The sequence below is a fragment of the Moschus berezovskii genome, chromosome 19, assembly GCF_049115385.1.
Source record: "Moschus berezovskii isolate FMDL1 chromosome 19, NW_MosBer_1.0, whole genome shotgun sequence".
In the NCBI taxonomy this organism is placed as follows: Eukaryota; Metazoa; Chordata; class Mammalia; order Artiodactyla; family Moschidae; genus Moschus; species Moschus berezovskii.
Window position 1 is genome coordinate 15,962,502 of NC_142478.1, and position 27,077 is coordinate 15,989,578.

The 27,077-nt window shown below is 38.3% G+C and overlaps 2 protein-coding genes and 1 non-coding gene across 6 annotated transcripts in view; 1 reads left to right on the forward strand and 2 right to left on the reverse strand.

Moving 5' to 3' along the window:
• ABCE1 (ATP binding cassette subfamily E member 1) overlaps positions 1 to 18,639 on the reverse strand; it is a 31,120-nt gene extending 12,481 nt beyond the window's left edge. Inside the window, exons 1-9 of one of the 2 annotated variants that reach the window (XM_055405726.2) lie at positions 18,484 to 18,639; positions 12,080 to 12,213; positions 9,106 to 9,191; positions 6,684 to 6,781; positions 5,565 to 5,682; positions 5,058 to 5,195; positions 4,826 to 4,895; positions 4,460 to 4,556; positions 3,527 to 3,616 (exon numbers count right to left, since the gene is read on the reverse strand). In XM_055405726.2, the coding sequence (XP_055261701.1) occupies positions 3,527 to 3,616; positions 4,460 to 4,556; positions 4,826 to 4,895; positions 5,058 to 5,195; positions 5,565 to 5,682; positions 6,684 to 6,781; positions 9,106 to 9,191; positions 12,080 to 12,182 (800 nt within the window). In that variant the 5' untranslated portion in view covers positions 12,183 to 12,213; positions 18,484 to 18,639. The remainder of the gene's footprint in view (positions 1 to 3,526; positions 3,617 to 4,459; positions 4,557 to 4,825; positions 4,896 to 5,057; positions 5,196 to 5,564; positions 5,683 to 6,683; positions 6,782 to 9,105; positions 9,192 to 12,079; positions 12,214 to 18,483) is intronic. The other variant, XM_055405728.2, reaches the window with a different exon arrangement.
• Positions 18,640 to 18,727: 88 nt separating this feature from the next.
• The window catches only part of ANAPC10 (anaphase promoting complex subunit 10), a 96,463-nt gene continuing 88,113 nt past the window's right edge, over positions 18,728 to 27,077 (forward strand). For 2 of the 3 annotated variants that reach the window (XM_055404506.2, XM_088828000.1), the window contains exons 1-2: positions 18,728 to 18,845; positions 20,254 to 20,380. In XM_055404506.2, coding sequence (XP_055260481.1) covers positions 20,266 to 20,380 — 115 coding nt within the window. In that variant the 5' untranslated portion in view covers positions 18,728 to 18,845; positions 20,254 to 20,265. The other variant, XM_055404505.2, reaches the window with a different exon arrangement.
• Positions 21,155 to 21,261, reverse strand: LOC129542940 (U6 spliceosomal RNA). Its single transcript, XR_008683194.2, has one exon. It is a non-coding gene; the product is annotated as a U6 spliceosomal RNA (small nuclear RNA).

Genomic DNA, 27,077 nt, shown 5'->3' on the forward strand with positions numbered 1-27,077 from the left:
TTTAACATCCTTAGACCTTCTTTTAAGACCTTCCAAAACTATAGCTACTACAGATATTCAATTTATAAAGTTACACTCTGATAAATCCATCATACTTAACCTAATCTAACAAACACCATACTTAGCCTAGCCTACCTGAAATGTGTTCAGAACACTTACATAATGCCTATTTTAAAACAAAGTGTTGACTATCGCATGTAATGTGTTGAATACTACCCTGAAAGTGAGAAACGGAATGGTGGTAAGGGTACCAGCTGTCTGTCCTCCAAACATGTGACTCACTGAAAGCTGTGGCTTGCTGCTGTTGCTCAGCATCACCAGACCAAGAAAATACCAAACTCTGAAGTACAGTTCTACTGAATATGTACTGCTTTCACAACACTGTAAAGTCAAAAAATCTTGAGTTGAACCACAGTATCTGTACATTCTTTTATTAAATTTGTATATAGGATATACTGAAAAATGGATCTTTGTTTCCTGAATTATCTCCTCTTCTATCTCTGTGTCTAAGGGCTAGTCTATGATCAAAAGGGTCTCCTGCCTAAAATCCACATCTGTTGAAGTCCTACGTAACTCTTTAAGGTTCACCTCAAATTCTACCTCCAGGAGAAACACCCTTCTTAATGTGCAAATAAATAAACTTTCCCCCACTGTTGAACAGTGGTAAGCATCAATAAAAATGGCAAATCACCCAAGTGAGCCAATACTTATCCTGCCTTGGTATCTTTACTGGCAATGTTCCATTACTTGGAATAATTCTCTGCTTTTTTTTAACCACTGAAATCTTCAAGGTCCAGTATATGGCAGAATAGTTTTATCTAGTGGTTTTTAATGTACTTTTGAAAAGAAAAAAAATAAGTCACACCTCCTGCTTTCTCTACTTTCATATGAATCTTATGCAGAAGTCCAAAATGTTATTAAAAAAATTTAGAAGACTCACTCTATTTTCAGAGGGTTTGGAACAATAATCTACAGCATAATGAGAAATCTATGCTGTGAAAATTTATACCCTACACTTAATTTTGGTTTATCTGATGGATTTTAATTTTCCTCTTGCATTATTGTTCCTCTCACTAATCCATCCTTTATTTCTTCTTGCTTTCTGGAGGATATGATCTTCAAAATCTTTTTACAGCATTACAGACTGAAGGGAAAGGATGCCTTGATACATCATAGAATTTCAGAATGCAGACATACTTCCTGAAACTTCATTATCAAGTCTATCACTACAAAGAGATTATTTTGACCCTATTCCTATAAAATCAAGGCCTGGAACAACTGAGAAAGCGTCTAACAATCATTTTCTCCACTTTGCCAATCGAATCTGTTTTGGTGTGTTATCCCTTTCATCACTATGTACCGCCATCTCATAACGTAGACAGTAGTGACTTGACTGAATACATGTCACCTGGTTGTAAATTAGTATCCTTTTATTTCTCTGCTTATGTATTCTTTAATTTACCAGATCCTAAGGTCCCTGAATATTGGGAAGGCATTTTATACTCTTATATTCCCCAAAGGGGCTTCTGACCTAGTGGCACAGTGGTAAAGAACCTAACTGCCAATGCAGGAAACTGTGGATTCAATCCCTGGGTCAGGAATATCTCCTGGAGAAGGAAATGGTACCCTACCCCAGTATTCTCGCCTGGGAAATCCCACAGACAGAGGAGTCTGGTAGGGTACAGTCCATGGGGTCACAAAGAGTTGACATGACTTGGTGACTAAACAACAGGAACAATTTCCCAAAGAGCCTATCGTAATGCCCTGACCTATGCACAGAGTGAAAATTATGATCACCATTTACGTCGTCTCTTTATTACTGATATTCTAAGTTTTACTTCAAAGGATGTACAGGAATCATTTGTTCCTTGAATCTAAGGAGTCATTCTCGAAAATACCTGGCCATTATCTTTTCACAGCTTTTCTGACACCTATAAAGACATATGTAATCATCTTCTCATTCTGTTCTCTATCTCATTCTATTCTCCATGTCCTTGAATCTCCCTCCTGTTTTTCCATCTCATTCTCTGTTGTACTCTGGTAGCTTGCTCAAGGTCAACTTTTAAAGTTTCTGATGCTCTTCTGTTGTCCCTAACCTGTCTAATCTGTCCAGTGAGTTTTCAATGTCATGACTGTATTTTTAATTTCTAGATTTGTTTGGGTTTTTTAAACATTTACCTGTTACTTTTTTTGTAGTATTATATTCTTAGAGCTTTAAATCTTTATGTTTTGAATTATCTTAAATACTATAGTCTCTTTGAGAATGTCACTTTTAGTTCTTGAAGATCTAAATCCTGCTGTTTGTTGTGTTTACTGTCTCACTTGTACAGTTTCCTTCTATCATTTATAACCCTGGGTTTAAAGCTCTTAGCTTTACCTGCAGAAATCCTGTGTGACCAGGGTTGAGAGCATATGCCTCTAGAGTGTTTTTATATTTGCGTCATCTACGCAAATGAACGCACAGAACTGAAGATTCCAGGACTCTCTGTTACTTTGTTAGCATGGAGGGTTTTTAGACTTCCCTGATTACATAAATTTCAATTCTATATCCATGTGAGCTGCCAGTCCATAAACAGATCTGAAGGGGAACCATCCCTCCATTCCCAAGGCTCTCACTGAGTGACAGGAGTGTTTCCTTGACATCCTCATGTGTTTACTCTTTTGCTGAGAAAGCAGTTGTTTGAGAGCCCTGGCATTTTGTGTGATAATTCAAAAGAAGGCCCTGCTACCTGCCCACAAATGGTTGTTAAAGCTCAAGACTTACTACAGAGACAAGCACAGCCTTTCAGGAAAGCCATCCTTGTTTCTCCCTTGTAATTTATACTTCTCTGTTTGCTTTTTGATCCAACCCAGGGATTTCTCTTATGAAAAAAGTTATGAAATCAACTTCTAAAGAGAGGAACAGAAAATGCTATGCAGGAAAAACACCCTGTGTTCTGGCCATAGTCTTGCCATATCATAAATTCAAAACCTAGAAATAACTAATTCTTTTGACCTTAAATTTCTTCATCTGCAATATGGGAATACCACCTAAAGATTCTAACTTATAAGATTAATGAGGCTCAGATGAGATAACGGATATAAAAACTCTGCAAACTACAACAGCATCCTACGAATACACGATGTTGTGACTATTTAAGAAGTTTTTAAGAACTCTTTTGTGCTCAGTAAAGACCTGGGAAAACTGGAATTTCTCTGTTCTAAATGATGTATATAAGTGACATATCCATTTGAGGATCTAACAAAAGTTAAGGATCTGCTTCCTGGAAATCCATAAATATGTCAAAAATTTGCATATCACTACAGAGTATTCTTAGGCTCCCTAGAAACAGGATTGGTAGTAAATGCATATTGCATTAAGAATTTCTGTTCTAGACATAGGAAGTTTAAGTTCAAGTGATAGCTTCAAAAACCAAGATGGAATATATGCACATGTATATGACATTGATGGTCCTGGTGTTGAATATTTAGAAATCTGTAAAACTTTTCAAACAGCCAGCATAGGCATATGCCAAATCTTACTTACCTGTCTGGATTTATTAGAGATCGTATAGTTATAGCAGCCTTTAAACGTTGCTTGACATCTAGGTAACTAGAAGGTTCATCAAACATGAAACTATAAAAAAGAAAAGCAAACATAATATGAAAGGCAAGTATGATAATTCTATCCTGCATGTTAAAGCACTGAAATATTTCCAACTTGACAACAACAAAAATCCAATAATGGTAAAACTTTCTGTATTCTGTTCAGAAGTAGAAGGAAGAAATTATGAAAAGCAAGATGGCATATCAAGTCCGGGGAGAGACTCGCAGATTAGGCTAACTTACAAACTGTTATCTCCTCATGAAAACTATTCTGATATATTCTAAAGTAATTCAGACTGCTTCTCTTATAATTGGCTGAAGTCAGTTGCAATAAAGCAAACAGTTTTTGGAAAGGAGGGCCCTGCACAGAATTACAGAATACTTTATGGAGAAAAAATAGCCTGCACTGGATGCCAGAGTAGAAGTGTGGAAAAAGATGAGGGCAAAAAATATCTGGGAAAAGAGGCATTAAAAGGTAGGAAGGAAACTAGCCTTTACATTTGTCTCTCACATGATTTAGGATAACCTAAAAGACCTCATGTTCCACTTGAACTAGTAAAAACCTTGCCGGCCTGGTTGGAGAACTTACATCTTAAAAAAATAATCTTCCTATGTATAAAGAGAGTTTACAAAATACCTGACTTTATATTAAAAAGCTCTAGAATTCATAAGTTGTAAAGTTTTTACCCCTGATGGAGTAACAAGGGAATGGGCAATGGATGCAGAGCTGCTTCAACATCTTAACTCAAAAGTTAAAACATTCACTACTCCTTCTATTATTAACAACTTATCCCAAACCACTGCTCTTTTAGCAGCATTATAAATAAAAAGTCTAAAGTAAGGATAAGATTTACAAGAATATAAAGTAACCTACATATCAGCTTTCTGTATGCAAACGACAGCACAGGCAAATCTCTGCAACTCTCCTCCTGAAAGATCTTCAACATTGCGTTCTTTCAGATGGGTTAAATCTATAAGAGGAATTGTCTTTAATGTTATTCTATTTTACCTCTTCAGGGTAAAATGTGCATTGCAAATCATCCTGCATTTGAATATTTCAGCTGAAAGTATGACAATTACTAGAGATTATCCCATTTCAGTAATCCTGCATTTGAATATTTCAGCTGAAAGTATGACAATTACTAGAGATTATCCCATTTCAGTAATCCATATAAAAATATCAATCTTTATGAGTTAAGTTCACTGCCTATTAAAACACATACACAAAATAAACACTTACCAAGCTGCTGACATACAATTGCTTGTGTCTTTGTTTCATCTTTTCGGTCCAAAATAGACCCCACTGTCCCCTGTCACAATATATCAGTAACAGTTACTATTATTTTCCTTCAATACTAATCCCTTCAATATTAAGAAGAGTCATAAACTAATACAAGTTTACTTTGATTTATCTTTCATATGTCCACCAATATTTGTAATATCCACTACATATCTTCTAAAAAGCAACTGACCTTTGCAGCCTTGGGAATCTGGTCTACGTACTGAGGTTTGATAATGGCTTTTAGGTCATCTTCAAGAATCTTGGTAAAGTAATTTTGCAATTCAGATCCACGGAAGTAAGTCAGAATTTCTTGCCAATCAGGTGGATCCTAGAAATGTATGTATAGTTATCTGAATTTAGTAATACAATTGCAAAGAGGATAAATTTTACACAAAATAGAACATTTATCTAAATAGAATACTTTTGCTTCTAACATACTAATAATACCAGAGGTGGATTTTTTTTTTCAAATCAAGGAACACCAATTCATAAGTTTACAAAATCTCAGAATTATCAATTAAGTAGCATTAACACATTTTTTAACTAAAAAGCAGTTTCGTTTATAGTTTCTCAGCATTAATTACACAAATAATCTTGAAAATGAGAACATTAAAAAATAAAATCACACATACTCTCTCCTTCACAGCCTCATAAAACTGACCCAAGATACTCATTTTTATAAGGTGGTAATACATACATCATACTTCCCAAGGTTTGGCTTTTGCTTTCCTGCTAAAATTTTTAAAGCAGTTGACTTTCCAATACCATTAGTTCCAACTAATCCCAAAACTTCACCCGGACGAGGAATAGGCAACCTGTCACAAGTGTACAAAAATGAAACAACTCAGACTTAGGTAGAAAAAGCTACATAATACCAGAACGATGTCTTCTGATGCACTTGCACTCCACACACATTCATTAATAAGCCAAAAGAGAAATATGCCAGATATTATTGGCTATTAGGAAAAAACAAAAACAGCAGCCAAGATTAACTTAAACTGTTAATCGTTAGTAATGCATCCATGACCAATATTACTCCAAATTTTATTTATTCAACTTTCACTCAAAGTCTAAAGTAACAATTTTTCTTTACATATAAGGCTGTTTTAATGTACAATAAAATGCTTCGGTACAAAACTGCAGAGCAGGTGCAACCTCACAGTCTTTTTCCTTCTTTCTTTTTTTTTGGCCTGCCATTTACTTACAAGGAGAGAAATGCCACATCAACCAGAAATATTCCACTTCATACTCCCTGCTGCAGTAGGGCCCCTTAAAGCTGGCAGGTCGAGTAATACCTTTTTATTAGTTAAATCTAGACTCCCAGATTCAAAATATTAGTATTCAGCAGATTAAAAATCTCAAAGAATGCCTGTCAATAACAGTATATGTTGAAGTTCAGAGTAATATTCTCTGTAGATCATGAGATTAATAGATAAATAAAATCAACACAAGGTCCCTTAAAAATTATTTTGGGGAGAAGGATTTTATAACAACAATGATTCTCACCCCAGTTGTATACTAGAATCACCTGGGAGCCTTTTCAACTTACTAACGTCCAGACTATACATCCAGAGATAAGATGTAATTCAACTGGGTTGAAATTACCTGGGCATGAGTACTTTTAAAAGACCCTCAGGTAATTTTAATGTCGGCTTGAATGAACCACTGATATATACAATGCATGATGTTATTATATTTTCCTTTAGTGGATGCAAAAGTTATTACCACTTTTTTTCCATTTTTGTATTTCTCTGAAAATTCCAAATGTATTTTACTCTTGACTGAAGTAAAGAAGAATGCTGACTTGGAAATATACCTGTGAAGTTTGAAGGCATTGGCACAATATCGGTGTGTTGTTTCTTTTTCCAAGTTGCTTGGTAAGTTGACAATTGATAAGGCGCCAAAGGGGCATTTCTGTTATTTAAAATAAAGAATTAAGTTTCCGTTAATTTTTAGAAATATATGCATGACTAAAACAAACAGATTAAGAAGTTTTTATAATTAATTTTCCAAATGTGGGAGTTTCACAGAGATGTTAAGTACTGTTTCACTTCCTTTCCTTAGAAAAGTTAAGTTACTCGAAGGCAAGAATTGTGTCTAATAAATCTGTATTCCCCACAGTAACTGGCAAAATGCTGCAGATTTAATCTGTTCAACACTCAGTGAGAAACCTTACAGACCTGGAGATAGAATTTTGCATTTTTTAAAAATTATTATTAGATAAAAGAAGGTTAAGAGCAAGATAACACTTGATTATCCGACATAGCTCAGTCGGTAATGCTTCTGTCTGCAATGCTGGAGACCAGGGTTCAGTTCCTACATCGGGAAGTTCCCCTGGAAAAGGAAATGACAACCCACTCCAGTATTCTTGCCTGGAGAATCCCATGGACAGAGGAGCCTGGCAGGCTACAGCTCATGGGATCGCAAGAGTTGGACACGACTTGGTGCTATCTTTCTTTTCTATTGAGTGTACAATTTCATATACAGTCAATGAGAAATGTCTTCCCTTTATTTCCTTCTTCTTGTCTTCTGTATGCTTCCTTTTCAACTTTGTAAAGTCCTTTAAGGTCATGGTTTGTACCTTTCTTGGTCTATTTACATCTCAACAACAGCTAGAATAGTATCTGCACAGAGGAAGGACTAATGTCTTTCCATTTTGATTTTTAACCATCCCACATGAAAAAGATATTCACATTCCAAGTGAGTAAATTCACATAAAAAGAAAAACATTTATTCATAGAAAAACTTATTCAAATGGTGACTGTCAATCAGATAAATGCCCAAGGAACAAGAATGGTAAAAACTGGAAGGTGATTTAAGAGTGGTAATATGGCTAGAAAAATCTCTCAGAAGTACAGATAAAACCAAAAGAGTACAAGCAAAATGTATAAATGCAGATTAGAAATCTGTTTAATAGAACGGTTCAATGAGCTTAGGGAACTAATTCAAAAGTCTATATACAAAGATTTCAGTGAATTCTCATTTTCTAAGTTATAAGAACACAGAAGTTTAAAAAACAAAACTCTTATCAACCTCTAACAAAATTATTAATTCCTTATGCAAGATTTTCTTTTTTACAAATGGAGTCACTGCCATTTGCAGAATTCTCTATTATTCCATCAATGTACATAAAATTTTTATAGGTTGCAAGTAATTTAAACTTCTCTTAATCTTCAAAGAAAAAATATCCATGTTGTTCATATACATGCTGCATTACAAGTATCCTAAGTGTTCAGGGAGTATACACTACCCCTCTCCCCAGAGAGATTCATTACATCACTATCTTTTCTGCCATGGAGTACATACCGAAATTCTGGAATCTCAATATTCTATAGCAGCCAAGAAAGAAAATAAAATCAAATATAGTGTTCAAAATAAGATTTCCAGCACCCACAACATTGGCAGGCAAAAAATATTTGCTGGAAGAAATATCTCCTGCTTATACTATCAAAAGAAAAAACACTTTCAGGTACCAAGCTTGGTACTTCTGGATACTTAACTGAAAATTCAGAAACCAATTTAAAATATACTTGAGCCTAATTAGAAAAAATTATAGGTGGTAGCCATATTCCAGGAAAGGTCCTTTCTAAAATATATTATGTGCAAATAAAAAATAACTAATTTAAGAACTTTATACTCAGGCTCCTAAATATCTTCTAAGAACCAAAGTTGGAAATCCATCACTCTTAAAAAAAAGTCCTAATCAAACTACTCAATAAAACAAAAACTGAAGCACTTTGAAAAATTACACTATTGGGATAAATTCAACAACAAAAGAATACAGCAAAAGCAGCACTCCAGGATTAGGTTAAACTGAGAAAAGTTTTTGGCTGTGTCCATTTTTATTTAAAAGTGTGAATTTAAAATTAAACAGACTTGAAAAAAACAATATATGACTCATGTTTTTTGTTATATTTCCAAAAAGTTCTGGTAAAGATTTGGAGAATGTTCTTCTCATAAGAGGGTGAAAAAGAGAAATTAATTTTGGTTGGAAATGCCTTTACAAAATTGCATACAGCAAGGATAACTTTTATATTTTTAAAGGATCATGTTTAAATGGGGTGGCTTAATTAATTGAAACTGCAATAATATTACTGATATAAGAAAACCATTTTTCTAAATTTGTATTCTTTTTTCACTGTTTCATACTTGGCTCTTTAAAAAGTTATAATGTATTCAGAATTTTTAGATTTCATTTTTAGGTTACAATTTAATACAATAAATAAAATATCACTTACTTTAATACAAATACCACAGCCAATACAAAGAGTTTCAGAAATCCAGGCTATTTTGCTCTGGGGGGTAACCTCTATGCATAATTTTCCTGCAAAGGAAAAGACAGAATTAAGTCATTTCTTCTGATAGTCTGATTTTCTGACAACACTGTTATTTCAGCAATTCTGGTTCCAAATTTCCATACAGAATCAAAATTTCAAAGATCACAAGAAGAAATACATTTGAGATAACATCTTAAATCAGTGCTTTATATGGACAGACTGCTGAACTTATTTACTTATATGAATATTCGTCATGCAAGACAGAGGTGACTAATATGCTTATTTTAATTTACTACAAGAAGATGCTAGTTAAAGTATTTGTTGTCAGTGCATCACTAAGTCATGTCCAACTCTTTGTGACCCCATGGACTGTAGCCCTCCAGGCTCCATCCATGGAATTTTCCAGGCAAGAATACTGGAGTGGATTGCCGTTTCTTTTTTTTTTAATATTTACTTTTTATTTAAAAATAAATAAATTGTGCTGGATCTTAGCTGTGGCATGTGGGATCTAGTTCCTTGACCAGGGTTCAAACCATGGCCACCTGCATTGGGAGCATGTAGGCTTAGCCACTGGACCACCAGGGAAGTCCCAGGGGTTGCTATTTCTGATCCTAAAACTTGACTAACCTGAATATTTAATCCACCAAATATGCCTTAACAATGGTAATGTATACCCGACAGGAGAATGAAATACATTAGCTAGATCAGGAAAGCTCCCCAAAGACATGCATCTAATACACAGACTAAATTAAGCATTAAGAATACCAATAATAGCATTTCTGAACAGCACGTAGACTGTAACACATGACATCTAAAGTTTCTTTTAAGATTTAATAAGTTTATTTCTCACTAGTATATTTAAAGTAACAATTATTTAGCCTTTAAAGACAACCAATTCTGAATTTTTGAGAATTTATTTTATCTTGAAAATGTAGCAAAAGCGCATAAACAGTCATTCATATTAAGCTGTTTTTAAAAAGAATATTATCAAACACAAACATCTTGGCAGTTCTTTCTTCATGACTTAAAGTAACCAGTGGTCATGTATGGATGTGAGAGTTGGACTGTGAAGAAAGCTGATCGCCGAAGAATTGATGCTTTTGAACTGTGGTGCTGGAGAAGACTCTTGAGAGTCCCTTGGACTGCAAGGAGACCAGTCCATTCTAGAGGAGATCAATCCTGGGTGTTCATTGGAAGGACGGATGCTAAAGCTGAAACTCCAATACTTTGGCCACTTCATGTGAAGAGTTGACTCACAGGAAAAGACTCTGATGCTGGGAAGGATTGGGGGTGGGAGGAGAAGGGGACGACAGAGAATGAGATGGCTGGATGGCATCACCAACTCGATGGACATGAGTTTGAGTGAACTCTGGGAGTTGGTGATGGACAGGGAGGCCTGGCGTGCTGTGATTCATGGGGTCGCAAAGAGTCGGACACAACTGAGCGACTGAACTGAACTGAAAGTAACTATAGGATTCTGTAGAACTGTAAGACTCTCACTAATTTGAACACTGGTTTGATTTTACAGTAAATGAACTTAAACAGTATGTGAACCGTGAACTTCCAGATGTTCAAACTGGTTTTAGAAAAGGCAGATGAACCAGAGATCAAATTGCCAACATCCGCTGGATCATGGAAAAAGCAAGAGAGTTCCAGAAAAACATCTATTTCTGCTTTATTGACTATGCCAAAGTCTTTGACTGTGTGGATCACAATAAACTGAAAAATTCTGAAAGAGATGGGAATACCAGACCACCTGACCTGCCTCTTGAGAAACCTGTATGCAGGTCAGGAAGCAAGAGTTACAACTGGACATGGAACAACAGGCTGGTTCCAAATAGGAAAAGGAGTACACCAAGGCTGTATATTGTCACTGTGCTTATTTAACTTATATGCAGAGTACATCATGAGAAATGCTGGGCTGGAGGAAGCACAAGCTGGAATCAAGATTGGCGGGAGAAATATCAAGAACCTCAGATATGCATACGACACCACTGTTATGGCAGAAAGTGAAGGAGAACTAAAGAGCCTCTTGATGAAAGCGAAAGAAGAGAGTGAAAAGGTCAGCTTAAAGCTCAACATTCAGAAAACTAAGATCACAGAAAGAGGTCCCATCACTTCATAGCAAATAGATGGGGAAACAGTGGAAACAGTGGCAGACTATTTTTTTGGGCTCCAAAGTCACTGCAGATGGTGATTGCAGCCATAAAATGAATAGACGCTTATTCCCTGGAAGGAAAGTTATGACAACCTAGACAGCATATTAAAAAGCAGAGACATTACTTTGTCAACAAAGGTCTGTCTAGTCAAGGCTATGGTCTTTCCAATAGTCATGTATGGATGTGAGAGTTGGACTATAAAGAAGGCTGAGTGCCGAAGAATTGATGCTTTTGAACTGTGGTGTTGGAGAAGACTCTTGGGAGTCCCTTGGACTACAAGGAGATCCAACCAGTCCATCCTAAAGAAGATCCGTCCTGGGTGTTCACTGGAAGGACTGATGTTGAAGCTGAAACTCCAATATTTTGGCCACCTGAGGCGAAGAGCTGACTCATTTGAAAAGACCCTGATGCTGGGAAAGATTGAGGGCAGGAGGAGAAGAGGACAACAGAGGATGAGATGGCTGGATGGCATCACTGACTCAATGGACATGGGTTTGAGTGAACTCCGGGAGTTGGTGATGGACAGGGAGGCCTGGCATGCTGCGATTCATGGGGTGGCAAAGAGTTGGACATGACTGAGTGACTGAACTGAACTTAAACAAGATCATTTAGTCACAAAGTATTAAAAGAAATTTAGAATAAAATCTGGTCTTATTTTTACATTTTAAAGAAACCAACAGTGGTGAAAAGGGTACACTAAAGCCTAGAGAACCATGAAGATAATGTATTCTTTTAAAACCTTCTCTTATCCTTAAATGATCCACAGAACAGCTTACCCATTCGAACCACAGGGCAACTCTTCTTGCACTCCTGCCGACATTTCTTAGGTTTACATTTGTCATGGTTGACAATAGCAATTCTTGTTAATTTATCCGCCATGATTCTAAGGAAGTAAGAATATCCAGTTCCTCTATTAAAGAAAAGATTAACAAAATTATGGCACAGTCAATGCAGTTTATTAAGAGAAGTAAGTCACAGGTATAAAAAGTTTGAGAGGAGGAGATATCACTATTTCAGATATTAATACCTGGAACTAATTAAAAAACAAACTAGTGAAAGCAATAAAATAACTTGTCATGTCTGGAAAAACAAAATTTTACTTATATACCATTAATCAGAAAATTTATATGAAGAAGGAAAAAAATACTACTTTCAACAGTATATACACATGTGATGAAACTCAAAATTACCACTGAAAGACACAAAAAGACCTGAACAAACAGAACGGTATGCTGTCTCAGTTTTCACAAAAGAGAATAGTCAATATCATAGTTTTCAATCTTTCCTGAATTTATACATTTAATTCAATCTCAAAGGGAAAAAACTGAATCAGACAAATCAAATCTAAAGCGGGACTGATGCTAAAGCTGAAATTCCAATACTTTGGCCACTTCATGTGACGAGTTGACTCACTGGAAAAGACTCTCATGCTGGGAGGGATTGGGGGCGGGAGGAGAAGGGGACGACAGAGAATGAGATGGCTGGATGGCATCACCGACTCGATGGACATGAGTCTGAGTGAACTCCGGGAGTTGGTCATGGACAGGGAGGCCTGGCGTGCTGTGATTCATGGGGTCTCAGAGAGTCGGACACGACTGAGCGACTGAACTGAACTGAAATGAACTGAAAGCTCTTATGCAAAAAGTAGTAATAGCCAGGAAAATGGGAAAAGAGTAAGGGGTCAGGGGAATCTATACCTGACAAATGGAAAAAATTGATAAAAGGCCTAAGTAATTAATGCTGATACCAGTGGATGAATACTGACCAATAAAATAGAATAGAAAGACTTGACATGAAACATACATATGATAAAGATGTTTACTTCTTCCCTCAAACTCATCATCACTTCATGTCTTATCTATTTGAGTATGACACTATTGATGGAAACTGCAATTATTGAGGATTTAACCATTATGTTGGTCAATTGGAAAAAAAAGTAAAACCTGCTTTCCCTGGGAACTGAAAATATGGTCAAGATGAATTTTATGTTAACTGCACTGATATGAAAAGGAGACCAGGGACTTCCCTGGAGCTCCAGAGGTTAGGATTTTGCCTTCCAATGTAAGGGGGTGAGGGTTGATCCTTGGTCGGAGAGCTAAGATTCCACATGCCTTGCAGCCAAAAAACCAAAACATAAAACAGAAGCAATACTGTAACAAATTCAATAAAGATTTTAAAAATGATCCCCCCCCCACCGCACACAAGAGAGACCAAGTAACCAAATGACTATACATATATAATTTTGGAGCTTTTAAAGTCTTGATATTTAACAGCACCATAAATTACAGAACTGAGGTCAAAGTTAACTTAATCTTCTATATACTGGGCTTAGTGATAGAAATTAATTTTCTTAGAATGTGATCAAAGTAATTCCAAAAAGCGCCTTACTACTCCAGTTTATTCCAATATGTAATGAAAGAACCTCAAGCCAAAAGATTATTGATCAACAAAGACATTCTGCTGGCTTTTTCTATCATGACTATGAACCCCCACCCAGATTTTTCCTGACCGAAAGCTTCCTCTTATATTACTCTCCATCGTTTGCACATCCCTTCACTATCATTAGGCCTGGAGAGGACTAAGAGATGCTGCTCTCAGTGCTGCTCCCAGACAATCATTCTCTCTCTCATTAAAAACAGCCAGCTTTTGCTTCTTAGGTCATCATCTGCCATTTCCAACCATATCAGTCCCTCCCATCCTTTGAAGACTCCAGCCCCTGGCTAATGTTCACTCTTCAACAACTCTTGTCATAATACTTGGTGATTCCAATATGTTCATAGATGATCCTTCTATTAATAATCTGTCCTCTCAGTTTATTAACCACTTTCCTCTAGTGAGCTTGTCTTTTACTCTACCCTAGTCCTTCTTCCTTTGGCGAAATCCTTTACCTTGTCATTTTGAATAACTGCATTTTTCTATACCGACCTTTCAAATACCCCATTCTCCAACCACCATTTCTATCTTTTCACTTCACCACTCACATACACAACAATCCAACAACCCTTTGAACTCCCCTCATTCCTCAGACCTGTAACTGTCTCTGCTGCTGCTGCTGCTAAGTCGCTTCGGTCGTGTCCGACTTTGCGCAACCCCATAGATGGCAGCCCACCAGGTTCCCCCATCCCTGGGATTCTCCAGGCAAGAACACTGGAGTGGGTTGCCATTTCCTTCTCCAATGCATGAAAGTGAAAAGTGAAAGTGAAGTCACTCAGTCGTGTCCGACTCTTACCGACCCCATGGACTGCAGTCTTCTAGGCTCCTCCGTCCATGAGATTTTCCAGGCAAGAGTACTGGAGTGGGGTGCCATTGCCTTCTCCGAACTGTCTCTAGGTTCTATCAAATTTCCACTGTCCTTCATCCCTTTATATCTTCGATGTCTTCTGTAACCACCTAAAATTGTCAGTCACTTACACCCTTATCTATAATTCTGGTTAAATTCAACTCTTTGCCTGCACATAGATGGCAAGAGAAAAAAAAAGTCATGCTGACTTGTATCATCTCAAGTGAAACTTTATGCCGATTAGCCATCACACTATATGTATTTCCACAGCTAAGTCCCTTTGCAAACTAAAAGATACCATCCACCAAGGAGAAGGTTACAATTTTTTCCTGTCTTTAACATCATCAATTATTCAGTCTTTCCACCAGCTTATTCCCAGCATTCAAACACTTCATTATCTGACCCCAACCTCCTCCACTGCTTCATTTCTCCACCATTTTATAGCAGGACTATGTAAAAGCACAAGCTGGAATCAAGACTGCCAGGAGACATATCAATAACCTCAGATGTAAAAGAGTTGCCTACAGTCAGAGATTCACATTTCTCTAGGTATTTTCTGCGGAATCCATTGCAGACATTAGTGTCCATCATTCCATGAAAACAGCTTGTCAGGTCATCACTGTATTTTACATGGCTAAAGCAAATGGCTGCCGGTATTTGCTTCAGGGTCTTAGCATTTTCTGCTCCCTTTGCCGGTAATGCTACTCCCACTAGTGGCTCACTCCTTCAAGTCTTTAATGTTTATTCTCAGTGAGTCTTCTCTAGCTATAAAACTGCCTTGTCTTATTCTTCTTCTTAGCTCTTTCTATTATATCACACAGTATATATTTCGTATACATGTACGTATATGGTATATATAGGGTTTCCCTCATAGCTCAGTTGGTAAAGAAACTGCCTGCATTGCAGGAGACCTCGGTTTGATTCCTGGATCGGGAAGATTCGCCGGAGAAGGGATAGGCTACCCTCTCCAGTATTCTTGGGCTTCCCTTGTGGCTCGGCTGGTAAAGAATCCCTGCAATGTGGAAGACCTGGGTTAGGTCCTTGGGTTGGAAAGATCCCCTGGAAAAGGGAAAGACTACCCACCCCAGTATTCTGACCTAGAGAACTCCCCTTGTATAGTCCATGGGGTCGCAAAGAGTCTGACACGACAATTTACTGTGTGTGTATATGCATTTATGTATTCTTTCTCTACACACACACAGACAATATTTTTCCCTCTCGAACTATGAAGTACTCCATCATGACTGCAGGAATTTTTGTTTGTTCATTTCAGTGGCTGGACCAGTGTCTACCATATAGTAGGAAAGCAAACATTTCTAATGAATGAAATGAGAAAATGAATTTAAATATAGTAAATAAATTTCCTACAGATTATAACAACTTTAGGAGTCTTTGCAAATTACCGATACATTATCGTCACAGTTAAACACTAAAGTATATTATTTTTAAAAATCACCAAAAATGAGACAAACATTGTATGTAACAGTTACATTAATGGATAAGTTCAGTTTACCTCTTTATAACCTTTAGAAACTCATCTAAAGATCAGCATAAGAAAATAAGTGATTTACGAATTGCTACCAAAAAAGCTATCATTCTAGAAGAGACAATTCCCAAGAGACTGAAGATTCTTCAGCTATTAAAAATAATAAAACTAGAGATCATACAAACTATGGTGAGTGAGCATGATGAATTCCCCTGCAGGGGATAAATATTCACTGATTTATCAATGCAACTGTTTATAATAAGGTTTATTTCTGCCAAACTACTAAATTGTTTCAACTGCTATTTCAAACCATTTAAAAAAACAAATGACTGTAAGAGATTATTTTTATAAAGTAAAACATACGAGAGATGGCTAATAAGCTGATTTGTATTTTCAAATGATAAATTATAATGCAGTTAAGAAAAATGAATAGATTCTTTGTAGAACTGTTAATTAACAAAGTGTAGACACTATTATTGTTAATTAAATTTCTATGTAAGTTTTAAGAATTGGGAAGAAGGATCCCTTCTTTCTTTTTTAGTGAGAAAGATACAGTACAGGAAAGCTTGGAGGGGAAGACTGTAGTTACAGACTCCTAGGAACAAACAGGGATCTGAAGCTATCTCAAATCTGAAAACAAACTGAAACGAAAACAGGTACTTAAACAATGACCTCTATCATTCTTCCAGCTGAGGAAAAAAGGAAATGAGACATTTATAGAAAGCATTTTTAGTCTAAAGAAAGAAACTTAAGTCGAATAGTCCTGTCCGACTCTTTGCGACTGGAGTGGGTTGCTATTTCCTTCTCCAGGGGATCTTCCCGACCCAAGAACTGAATCATCTGCTTTACCGTCTGAGACACCAGGGAAGCAAAGTCTTAACCACTGGACCACCAAGGAAGTCCCAGGAGTTTCCCGATAGCTCAGTTGGTAAAGGATCCACCTCCAATGCAGGAGACCCTGGTTCGATTCCTGGGTTGGGAAGATCCACTAGAGAAGGAAAAAATGTACCTGCTCCAGTAATTTGGCCTCAAGAACCGTCCATGGAGTCCGAAAGGATTGAGCGACTTTTCACTTTGTAGTCTAAAACCAAAATTACTTTAAAACGCTGTGAAAGCATACGAAAATTAATGATGCTTATGTCATGTGAAACATTCTAAAATTCTATGCTACTGCAGGTTTTTAAATTTATAAAACGTGTAAGTCGGGAGTGGCGCACAACTCTGATTTCAGAGTCTTAAACTGAAGACAATTAGAAGCGAAACTAAATTAATTTCGCTTTATGCTTGCCCCATACCTGCAATTATATTATTCTTCCTAAAAATATTTTTTATAGGAGCAACAAGAATTTTAACTAAAACAAAAACAAACAACACTTTTTTGGTTCAGATAAGACAATAGCCCTTGGTTAATACCGACAAAAACGAAGCATTATCGTCAAGTAGCTGGTATAGAATGCATATTCTCAGAACCAAGGAGAAAAGTACTGAGGACTGCAAAACAGATGCCACTGCCATAAATGCAGTTAGCAGTCCTGTGGAAGAGAAAGCACCCCTCACCGCAATAAAATCAAATACAGTGTTTTGACATTTCTCTCTCTTACCGATTTTACCGTAAAAAAAGAGAAAACCTGCTTAGGTAGTTTATGGGATGTGGGCATTGACTTTAGCCGTCGTGCCCCACGATGCAAGAACCACTGAAGGAGAAATAAAGGTACTTTCAGTAAAGACATAGAACCTGATCTTCAGGGGTTTAAGATATAATAACGGGGAAATCGGAGAAATCACCAAGTGTCGTAAAAACCCTCGCCAAAAGCAAAACGCGTTCAACTGGGAGATTATTTGTGATCACCATGGTGACAGCAGAGTACAAGCTGCTGTGAGACAAGTCCAGTGACATCTGGCTATCCTTTCTATAAAGACTGGGAGTGGACGAGGAGGATCCGACTTCTTGGCGGTAAGATGCCGTGACTCATTCCACAATCCCCACACCGCGAAGCAAAGGCTTCCACCTGTGCCAGAAGAGCCGGGGCAGTAGGGGACGCTCTGAGTTATAAAGGCGGCTTTCATAAAACAGTCAGTGCCAGGGGAGGCGCGGGGTCACGGCGGGGAGCGCAGGCGGCGGGGGCTGGACCAGCGAGAGAACGGCACCTATATCCATGTCCATGTCCCCTGGCGGGGGTGGCGGGCCACAGCGATAGGGAGCCCGGTCAGCCGGAGGGAAAGCGCGAGGCGCCCCCAGCGCTCCGCGGCACCCGCGCGCCGGCGGCTCCAGCTGTCTCGTCCAAGCCGGCTGCCACGCGCCGCTGCCGCCGCCACCTGAGGCCTAACCAAAGGCTCTCGGAGAATGTCCCCACGGTGTTTAGACCGTGGCAGACTGCAGCTAAAGGCCAAACCCCTCCATCCTATTCACGTACCTGGAGAAACGGATTCCCCTTGCGGAGGGGAACGCAGAGATCAAATCGGCGCTTGCTTTTCACTTCTCAGCCACACAGCGTGTTGCTGCGGCCACCGGCCAAAATGGCGGTGCCCAGCCGCCGCCTCACGCATGCCACAGGGACTTAATGCGCGTGCGCGCCAGGGCGCGCCAGGCGGAGCTGTGGAAAGACGTAGGGAGAGGCGGCTTGGACTGACGTCATTGTACTGCGACCCCAGTGACGTCTCTGGGGAAGCTGGGCGGGCCGGGGAAGCTAGGCGGGCCAGGGAAGCCGAGTGGGAGTGGCGCGGAGCTGCGGCGGATCCAGAAAAATTGAGTGGCGGCAAGCCGAGTCCACAAGCTGTAAGTGCGTGGGCTTTCCCCGATGGGGAGAATGGTTCTAGCTTAAGCGAACACCGTCTCTTCTCCATTGTCAGTCTTCTTTTACGCCATTTCCTCAAGGCCCGTGGGTCAGAAATGGATCCTTAGAGGTTGCCCATTCTAGTAGTTCCGGCAGAGGTGTCAAGCAGAACCGACAGAGCCTGGACCAGACACTGCTCGCGGTGGCTTTCTCTCCTTGACCTTAGCTCCTGAACGGAATGGCCAGGAACCCATTCTTCTTCGAGCTCCGTGTTTTTTCTAGTTGGTGGCGTCCAGTACCAAGTTCGGCAGGTGAATTCTGCTCCAAAATAGAGATGGGCCTTCTGGGGGGACAGTTTGACACTTTTGGACTTTTGATGATGTGACTGTAGGTTTAATTGTCTCATCTTTAGGTCTTACTTAACTTGCAGGTGGCAATACTTTAGTTTATTATTGAACCTGTCCATTCATCCATGTAATCATTCAGAAAACTGCTAATGGATCATTTAAGCCTCAGTCGTTTCCGGTTTGTAGTTCAGTGTCTGGTATTATTTAAAGAGTATCAAGTGTGAAGAGTTTGGGAACAACTGAGATCTGACAGGAGGTGGATATCAAAGGAGATAGTATACAAACCTTCTGTACCAGGTTCATAATAGCATGTATGTATGACGATATTTAGTAGTTGAAACTTTGCATTACGGAAGAATTTTACATATTGTTCACTATCCAAGACGGTTTTTTTTCCCCCACATTTGGACACACTTACTAAGATTCACAAAAGATGTGAAAGATGAAGTAAACTTGTGGTTTAGAATAGGCCCGTTACTCACTTCTAGACATTAAAGGCATTCTTCTGACTTTATGTTCTACAGTAAGAGCACATGTAATTGGACTTTTTGACAATTAATGAAGAGATGTGATTTTTCTCTGCATCACTTAATGGATTATTTAAGAAGTAGACCAATATTTACATATTCCAGGATTAAGGTTTCAGTCTGACTTTTTTAGGGAAAAAACTTCATTTGAATTGGAATTTTTGCTCATAGAGCTATAGAACTGCATAGCATTATAGAGTTACACATCAACCCCTTTGGCAGGAAAGGGGAAAGCCCAGACCCCTCAAAAGTCTAGACTAGTTAAAGGCGAGCCTTAAGTTGACATCCTGATCCTATGGCCTTTTGATTACTATACTCTGCTGCTTTGCACAGCTTGTAAGTCATAATATATTACATTGTAGAAACAAAACTGAATTCTCAAGCATTTTAAATTGCAGTGGTTATGTCAACTACTCTTGAAAATAGATGGTTACTATCCAGGTTACATTTGTAATACACTGGGTGTTAAACTTTTACCGTTTGTAGAAAGATACTCAGGTCCTGGTATAATGTGAATATTCTTTTTTTCTACATAGAATATTTTTAAAATGACCACACCAAACAAGACACCTCCTGGTGCTGACCCTAAGCAGTTGGAAAGGACTGGAACAGTACGGGAAATTGGGTCACAGGCTGTTTGGTCACTCTCATCTTGTAAACCAGGTAAAACAAAACAGAAAGAAACTGTTTGTGTTAACTACTGAAAGTTTCCTTGTACACTGGACTGACTTTATTCGTTTTGTTTAGATGTGTGTGTGTGTGTGTGTGTGTGTGTGTGTGTGACTCAGCCGTGTTTGACTCTTGGCGACCCTTAGCTTGCCAGGCTCCTCTGTCCATGGAATTCTCCAGGCAAGAATACTGGAGTGGATTGCTATTTCCTTTTCCAGGGCATCATCTTAACACAGGGATTGAACCCCGGTCTCCTGCATTAAATGCAGATTCTTGACCATCTCAGCCACCAGGGAAGCCCTTTGTTCAGAGGCTTTATTTTAATTTTAAAATCTAATTGGATTTTCATTTGTTATATATCTCTTCTTAATTGCTTTACTAGTATCCAGTTCAGTTTAACTGCATATGTTATAAGGTCTCTTTATCCTCCCCTCTTTTTGCTATGATTCAGTTATTTGGTTAGCATTTTTTTGACTATTTCTCTGGATGGGATAAATGAATGATACATTTTTTGAATGATTATATATCCCCAAATAACTTTATTTTACTCTTGGTTGGGATAGAATTCTCTTTTTTTTTCCCCCAATGTGATAAAGTACATTTTTTTTTCTATTTTGAGAAAGGTGTCACTTCAGACTTTCACTAGGATGAAGTTGGATTAATTCTCCCCATTTAATGTGTAGTATTCAAGCTAGAACTCACATCACCAGGGACTGAAAATTTCTTTGTGGACTTAATACTGCATCCTTTTCCTGAACCTAAAGCAAAATAAATATGTAGTGCTTCACAAATTTGCATGTCATCCTTGTGCAGGGGCCATGCTAATCTTCTGGCTATCATTCCAGTTTTAGTATATGTGCTGTCAAAGCATGCACTGGGATAGAATTCTTGAGTGGCAGTCCTTTTCTCAAAAAGTTGGGCATGCTAGTTTACCATTTACTTTTTTATCATGTTGCAAGTAAAAAGGTATATATCTATCTGTCTTACTTGCTAAGTAACTTGTTCTTTCTTTCTTTCTTTCTATTGATTCTTAGAGTTCAAGACTTGCCAGGATACATGTGTATCTTTTCTCATCCATATAGCCTGTAATATGATAGGCATTTTCAATCTGTAGACTCAAGCTCACAGAAAGTTTTTTAGCTTAAGGAATTTAAATGATAATGTTATTGATTCAGTAGTCATTTTTCTCTTAGAAAGCTCTACTATTTACACATTAAGACTCCTGAAACCATCTTCCCAACCCAGCCTCTCTGTTTCCCCTTAACATTCTTTACTCTCTCTTTTTATGAGTAATTTGAGGTATAATTTACTTAAGAAAAACTCACCCTTTTTGTATGTATAGTTATATGAATTTTAACAAGCACATCACAAATCAAAGCACCATCACAATTAAATATAAATTATTTTCATCATTTAAAGAAATTTTCTCATGTCTCTTTGTAGTCAGTCTTTTGCCCCATCCCAGACCGCTGACAACTTGATCTGTTTTGTGTCTCTTTGGTTTTTACCTTTCTCAGAATGCCATATAAATGTAATCATGTTTTATGTAGCTTTTGAGGTCTTACTTCTTTCACTTAGTACAGTACATTTGTGATTGTTCCTTTAGGAGTTGGTTCCTTTTTATTGCTGATTACTGTTCCACTATATGGGTGTATCACAGTTTGTTACCTATTCACCAGTTAATGGACCTTTAGGTTTGTGGTAGTCAGCTTCCCAAATGGTACCAGTGATTCCTGTGTCCTGGTTTTCATGCCCTTCTGATGACCTCTTCCACATTGTGTCAGGGTTAGTCTCTGGGACCAGAAGAATATGGCAGATATAATAGTATGCGATTTCTGACACTAGATCATAAAAGACATCATGGCTCTGCCATGCTCTTGTGTGGATTACACCATCTACAGGAAACTAGCTTCCATTTTGTGAGGAAACAAGGAGACCCGTGGAGAGGTTGATGTGGCGAGAAACATGGCCTTCTGAGAATAGCCAGTGGAGAACTGGGGCCTCTTGGCGGCAGTCATATGATTAAACCAGCTTAGAATGGATCCTCCAGTCACTGGATAACCAAACTGGTCCCAAATTCCTATCTCATGGAAATTGTGAAGTAATGCATGTTTGGTCTTTCAGGGTGGTAAGTTAACTAAGATAAAGTTGCTTCCAATATTCGGTGATTATGGAGGAAGCTACCATAAGCATTCATGTACAGGTTTTTATGTAGACATATATTTTTATTTTTATTGAGTAGATACTTAGGAGTAGAATGGCTCGGTTCATTTATTTTTATTTCTTCTTTCCAGTCTATACCTTTTGTTTCCTTCTCTTGTCTTATTGCATGAGCTAAGACTTTCAATATGATGTTACATAGAAATGGCAAAAAGGGTTGTTGTTTAGTCGCAAGTCGTGTCTGACTTTTTTTGCAATTCAATGGACTGTAGCCCCGTGGGCTTCTCTGTCCATGGGATTTTCCAGGCACGGATACTGGAGTTGCCATTTCTTTCTCCAAGGGATCTACCTGACCCGGGGATTGAATCTGTGTCTCCTGCATTTAGAGCTGGACCTTTTACCGCTGAGCCACCAGGGAAGCCCCAAATATGGTGTTAGCTGTTGTTTCTTGTGGATACATAAAGTTGAGGAAGTCCCCCTAATTTCTGTAGATGTGCTGATAGAGTTTTGTCTTGAATGAGTGTTGATTTGTCAAATGCTTTCTCAACATCTGTTAGTATGATAGTATGGTTTTTTTCTTTTAGACTGTTGTTTTGATGGATTATATTAATTTTAGAAAATTGAACCAACTTTGCATACCTGGAATAAATTCCAGTTGATTATGGTGAATAATTTTTTTATACATACATTCAATTTGCTAATATTTTCTTGTGAATTTTTGCGTCTGTGTTCATGAGAGATATTATTCTTTAATTTTCCTTTCTTGTAATGTCTTTGTCTGGTTTTATTATTAGAGAAATGCTACCCTTATGAAATCAGTCAGAAAGTATTCCCTCTGCTTCTATTTTCTGAAAGAAATTTTGGACACTTGGTATTATTTCTTCCTTAAATGTTTGACAGAAGTCACCAGTGAAACCATTTAGGTCTAATGATTTCTTTGGAAGGTTATTAATTTTTGATTCAATTTTTATAATAGATACAGGCTTATTCAGATTATCTGTTCCTCCTTGTGTGAGTTATGGTGGATTGTGTCTTTCAAGGAATTGGTCCATCTTAATTATCAAGTTTGTGGGCTTGGAACTCCTTATAATACTCTTTTATTACCCTTTATTCATGGGATCAAGAGTGATGGCTCCTCTTTTGTTTCTTATATTAGTAATTTATGTCTTCTTTCTTTTTGTCTTGGTTAGCCTGGTTAGAGGTTTATTGATTTTATTGACCTTTTCAAAGAACCAACTTTGCAGTACTGGTGATTTTTCTCTATTAATTTCCTGTTTTCAGTTTCATTGATTTTGATTTCTTTTCTGATTTTTATTATTTCTTTCTCCTGGTTATTTTGAATTTAATTTGCTCCTCTTTTTCTAGTTTTCTAAGGTGAACACTTAAATTATTGACTTTAGAGCTTTTTTCTTTTCTTATATATATATATATTTCATGCTATAAATGCAGTAAACTTCAGAAAGCACTGCTTTCTGTTACTGATTTTTAGTTTAATTTTGTTGTGGTCTGGGAGTACAATTTGTATGGTTTCTGTTTGTTTGAATGTTTTTATGTGTGTTTATAGCCCCAAATGTGGTCCATTTTGGTTAATGTTACACATAAACTTGAGAAAAACCATGTATTCTGCTGTCATTGGATGAAGCAATCTATAAATATCAAATTAATATAGCTGATTGATGGTGCTGGTTCAATTCAGTCATACATTTACTGATTTTCTGCCTGATGGATAAAGGCTTAAGATTCACAGGCTAAAATTCCTTTAGTGCCCTTTTTTTTTGTCTCCCGTGTTATCTTTGAATTTCTCTAGAGACTCCTTAAATGGCATCTAAGCTTGCAGTTCTTTGAATTTAACCTACTGATATTATATTGGAGTCCTGTTGATACAGTGTTAAGTTATGGGGAGAATGGAAGTGTTCTATAATCCTGTAATTAGATATCAGTCTTTTGGTAGGCCTGTGTCCATGCCTGTACGTTTGCAAGTGCTTCTCACCTTTTCTTACCCCACTTAGGTGAGACAGAAAGGCTACAGGAGGATGGAGTCAGGTATTTTCCTTTCCCTGTGTCAGTTGTGTGGTGCTGTGCTTAGTTGCTCAGTTGTGTCTAATTCTTTGTGACCCCATGGACTGCAGCTCTCCAGGCTCCTCTGTCCATGGGATCCTCCAGGCAAGAATACTGGAGTAGGTTGCCATGCCCTCCTTCAGGGGATCTTCCCAACCCAGGGATCAAACCCAGATCTCCCACTTTGCAGGCGAATTCTTCACTGTCTGAGCCACCAGGGAAACCCACTGTGTTAGGCTCTGGTGAAAAAACAACAGCAACAAAAAAACATGTTGGTTAGGCTCTGTTAAAATAGTTTTCCTTGAAGTCAGGCCTTTGTTATGAGAAAGAGAAAGCTTTTGTTGTGATTCACAATGATTACCTTCCTCCTCTATCTGCAGGAGGCACTGGAGAATTTTCTCTGATCTTTACCATGAAGAGAACCTGGTGGGGCTCCTAGAGGTAAAATTCCTGAAAATGTGGAGCCCTCTCTGAAAGCTGGGCATCCAGGTGTTTTTACTCTCTCAAGCTAGAGAGAGTGCTACTCTCTCTCTCTGTACTCGGTCTCCAGCAATTAGTCAGTTAGTCATTACTCTTAAGCTTTCCCTGTTGTTGTTCAGTTTTCCTACCAGTTGCTAACTCCAGTAATAGTTTCTGCTCCTGGTAAGATGGTATTCTCTGTTTTCTGTTTCTTCAGTTTTCTGAGTTTGCCTTGTGACCTCTGTTGGACCTAAATAATTATTGGTTTTCAGTTCAGTTTAGTTCAGTCACTTGGTCGTGTCTGACTCTTTGCGACCCCATGGACTGCAGCACTCCAGGCTTCCCTGTCCATCACCAACTCCCAGAGCTTACTCAAATTCATGTCCATCGAATCTGTGATGCCATCCAACCATCTCATCCTCTGTCGTCCCTTTCTCCTCCTGCCTTCAATCTTTCCCAGCATCAGGGTCTTTTCTAATGAGTCAGTTCTTTGCATCAGGTGGCCAAAGTATTGGAGTTTCAGCTTCAGCATCAGTCCTTCCAATGAATATTCAGGACTGTTTTCCATTGGGATTGACTGATTTAATATCTTTGCAGCCCAAGGGACTCTCAAGAGTTTTCTCCAACACCACAGTTCAAAAGCATCCATTCTTCAGTACTCAGCTTTCTCTATAGTCTAACTCTCACGTCCATACATGACCACTGGAAAAACCATAACTTTGACTAGGAGGACCTTTATCGGCAAAGTAGTTTTTAGTACGCTGTCTAGGTTTGTCGTAGCTTTTCTTCCAAGGAGCAAGTGTCTTAATTTTGTGGCTGCAGTCACCATCTGCAGTGATTTTGGAGCCCCCCCAAAATAGTCTGTCACTGTTTCTACCATTTTCCCATCTGTTTGCCATGACGTGATCCAACCATTGGCCATGATCTTAGCTTTTTGAATGTTGAGTTGTTTGAGTGCTCAGTTAATTCAGCTTTTTTATTTTTGTTGTTGTGAGAGTAAGAGTAACATTGTCCTTGCTCTTTAGTCAATCTCTTTTTCCTTTTCCTTTTAAATTCTGTGTATCTTTTTATTTGAAGTGGATTTAATATAGATAGCTTTTTTAAAATCCAGTCTGACATTCTTTGTCTTATAACTGAGTGTTTAGATCATTTACACCGTGAACTTCCAGATGTTCAAGCAGGTTTTAGAAAAGGCAGAGGAACCAGAGATCAAATTGCCAACATCCGCTGGATCATGGAGAAAGCAAGAGAGTTCCAGAAAAACATTATTTCTGCTTCATTGACTGTGCCAAAGCCTTTGACTGTGTGGATCACAATAAACTGTGGAACATTCTGAAAGAGATGGGAATCCAAGACCACCTGCCCTGCCTCTTGAGAAACTTGTATGCAGGTCAGGAAGCAACAGTTAGAACTGGACATGGAACAACAGACTGGTTCCAAATAGGAAAAGGAATACATCAAGGTTGTATATTGTCACCCTGCTTATTTAACTTATATGCAGAGTACATCATGAGGAACACTGGGCTGGAGGAAGCACAAGCTGGAATCAAGATTGCCAGGAGAAATATTCAATACCTCAGATATGCAGATGACACCACCCTTATGGCAGAAAGAGAAGAGGAACTAAAAAGCCTCTTGATGCAAGTGAAAAAGGAGAGTGAAGGGTTGGCTTGAAGCTCAACATTCAGAAAACAAAGATCATGGCATCTGGTCCCTCACTTCATGGCAAATTGATGGGGAAACAGTGGAAACAGTGTCAGACTTTATTTTTTTGGGCTCCAAAATCACTGCAGATGCTGACTGCAGCCATGAAATTAAAAGACGCTTACTCCTTGGAAGGAAAGTTATGACCAACCTAGTGGAAGTGTAAGTCGCTTAGTTGTGTCCGACCCTTTGCGACCCCATGGACTACGCAGTCCATGGAATTCTCCAGGCCAGAATACTGGAGTGAGTAGCTGTTCCCTTCTCCAGGGGATCTTCCCAACCCAGGAATCGAACCCAGGTTTCCCACATT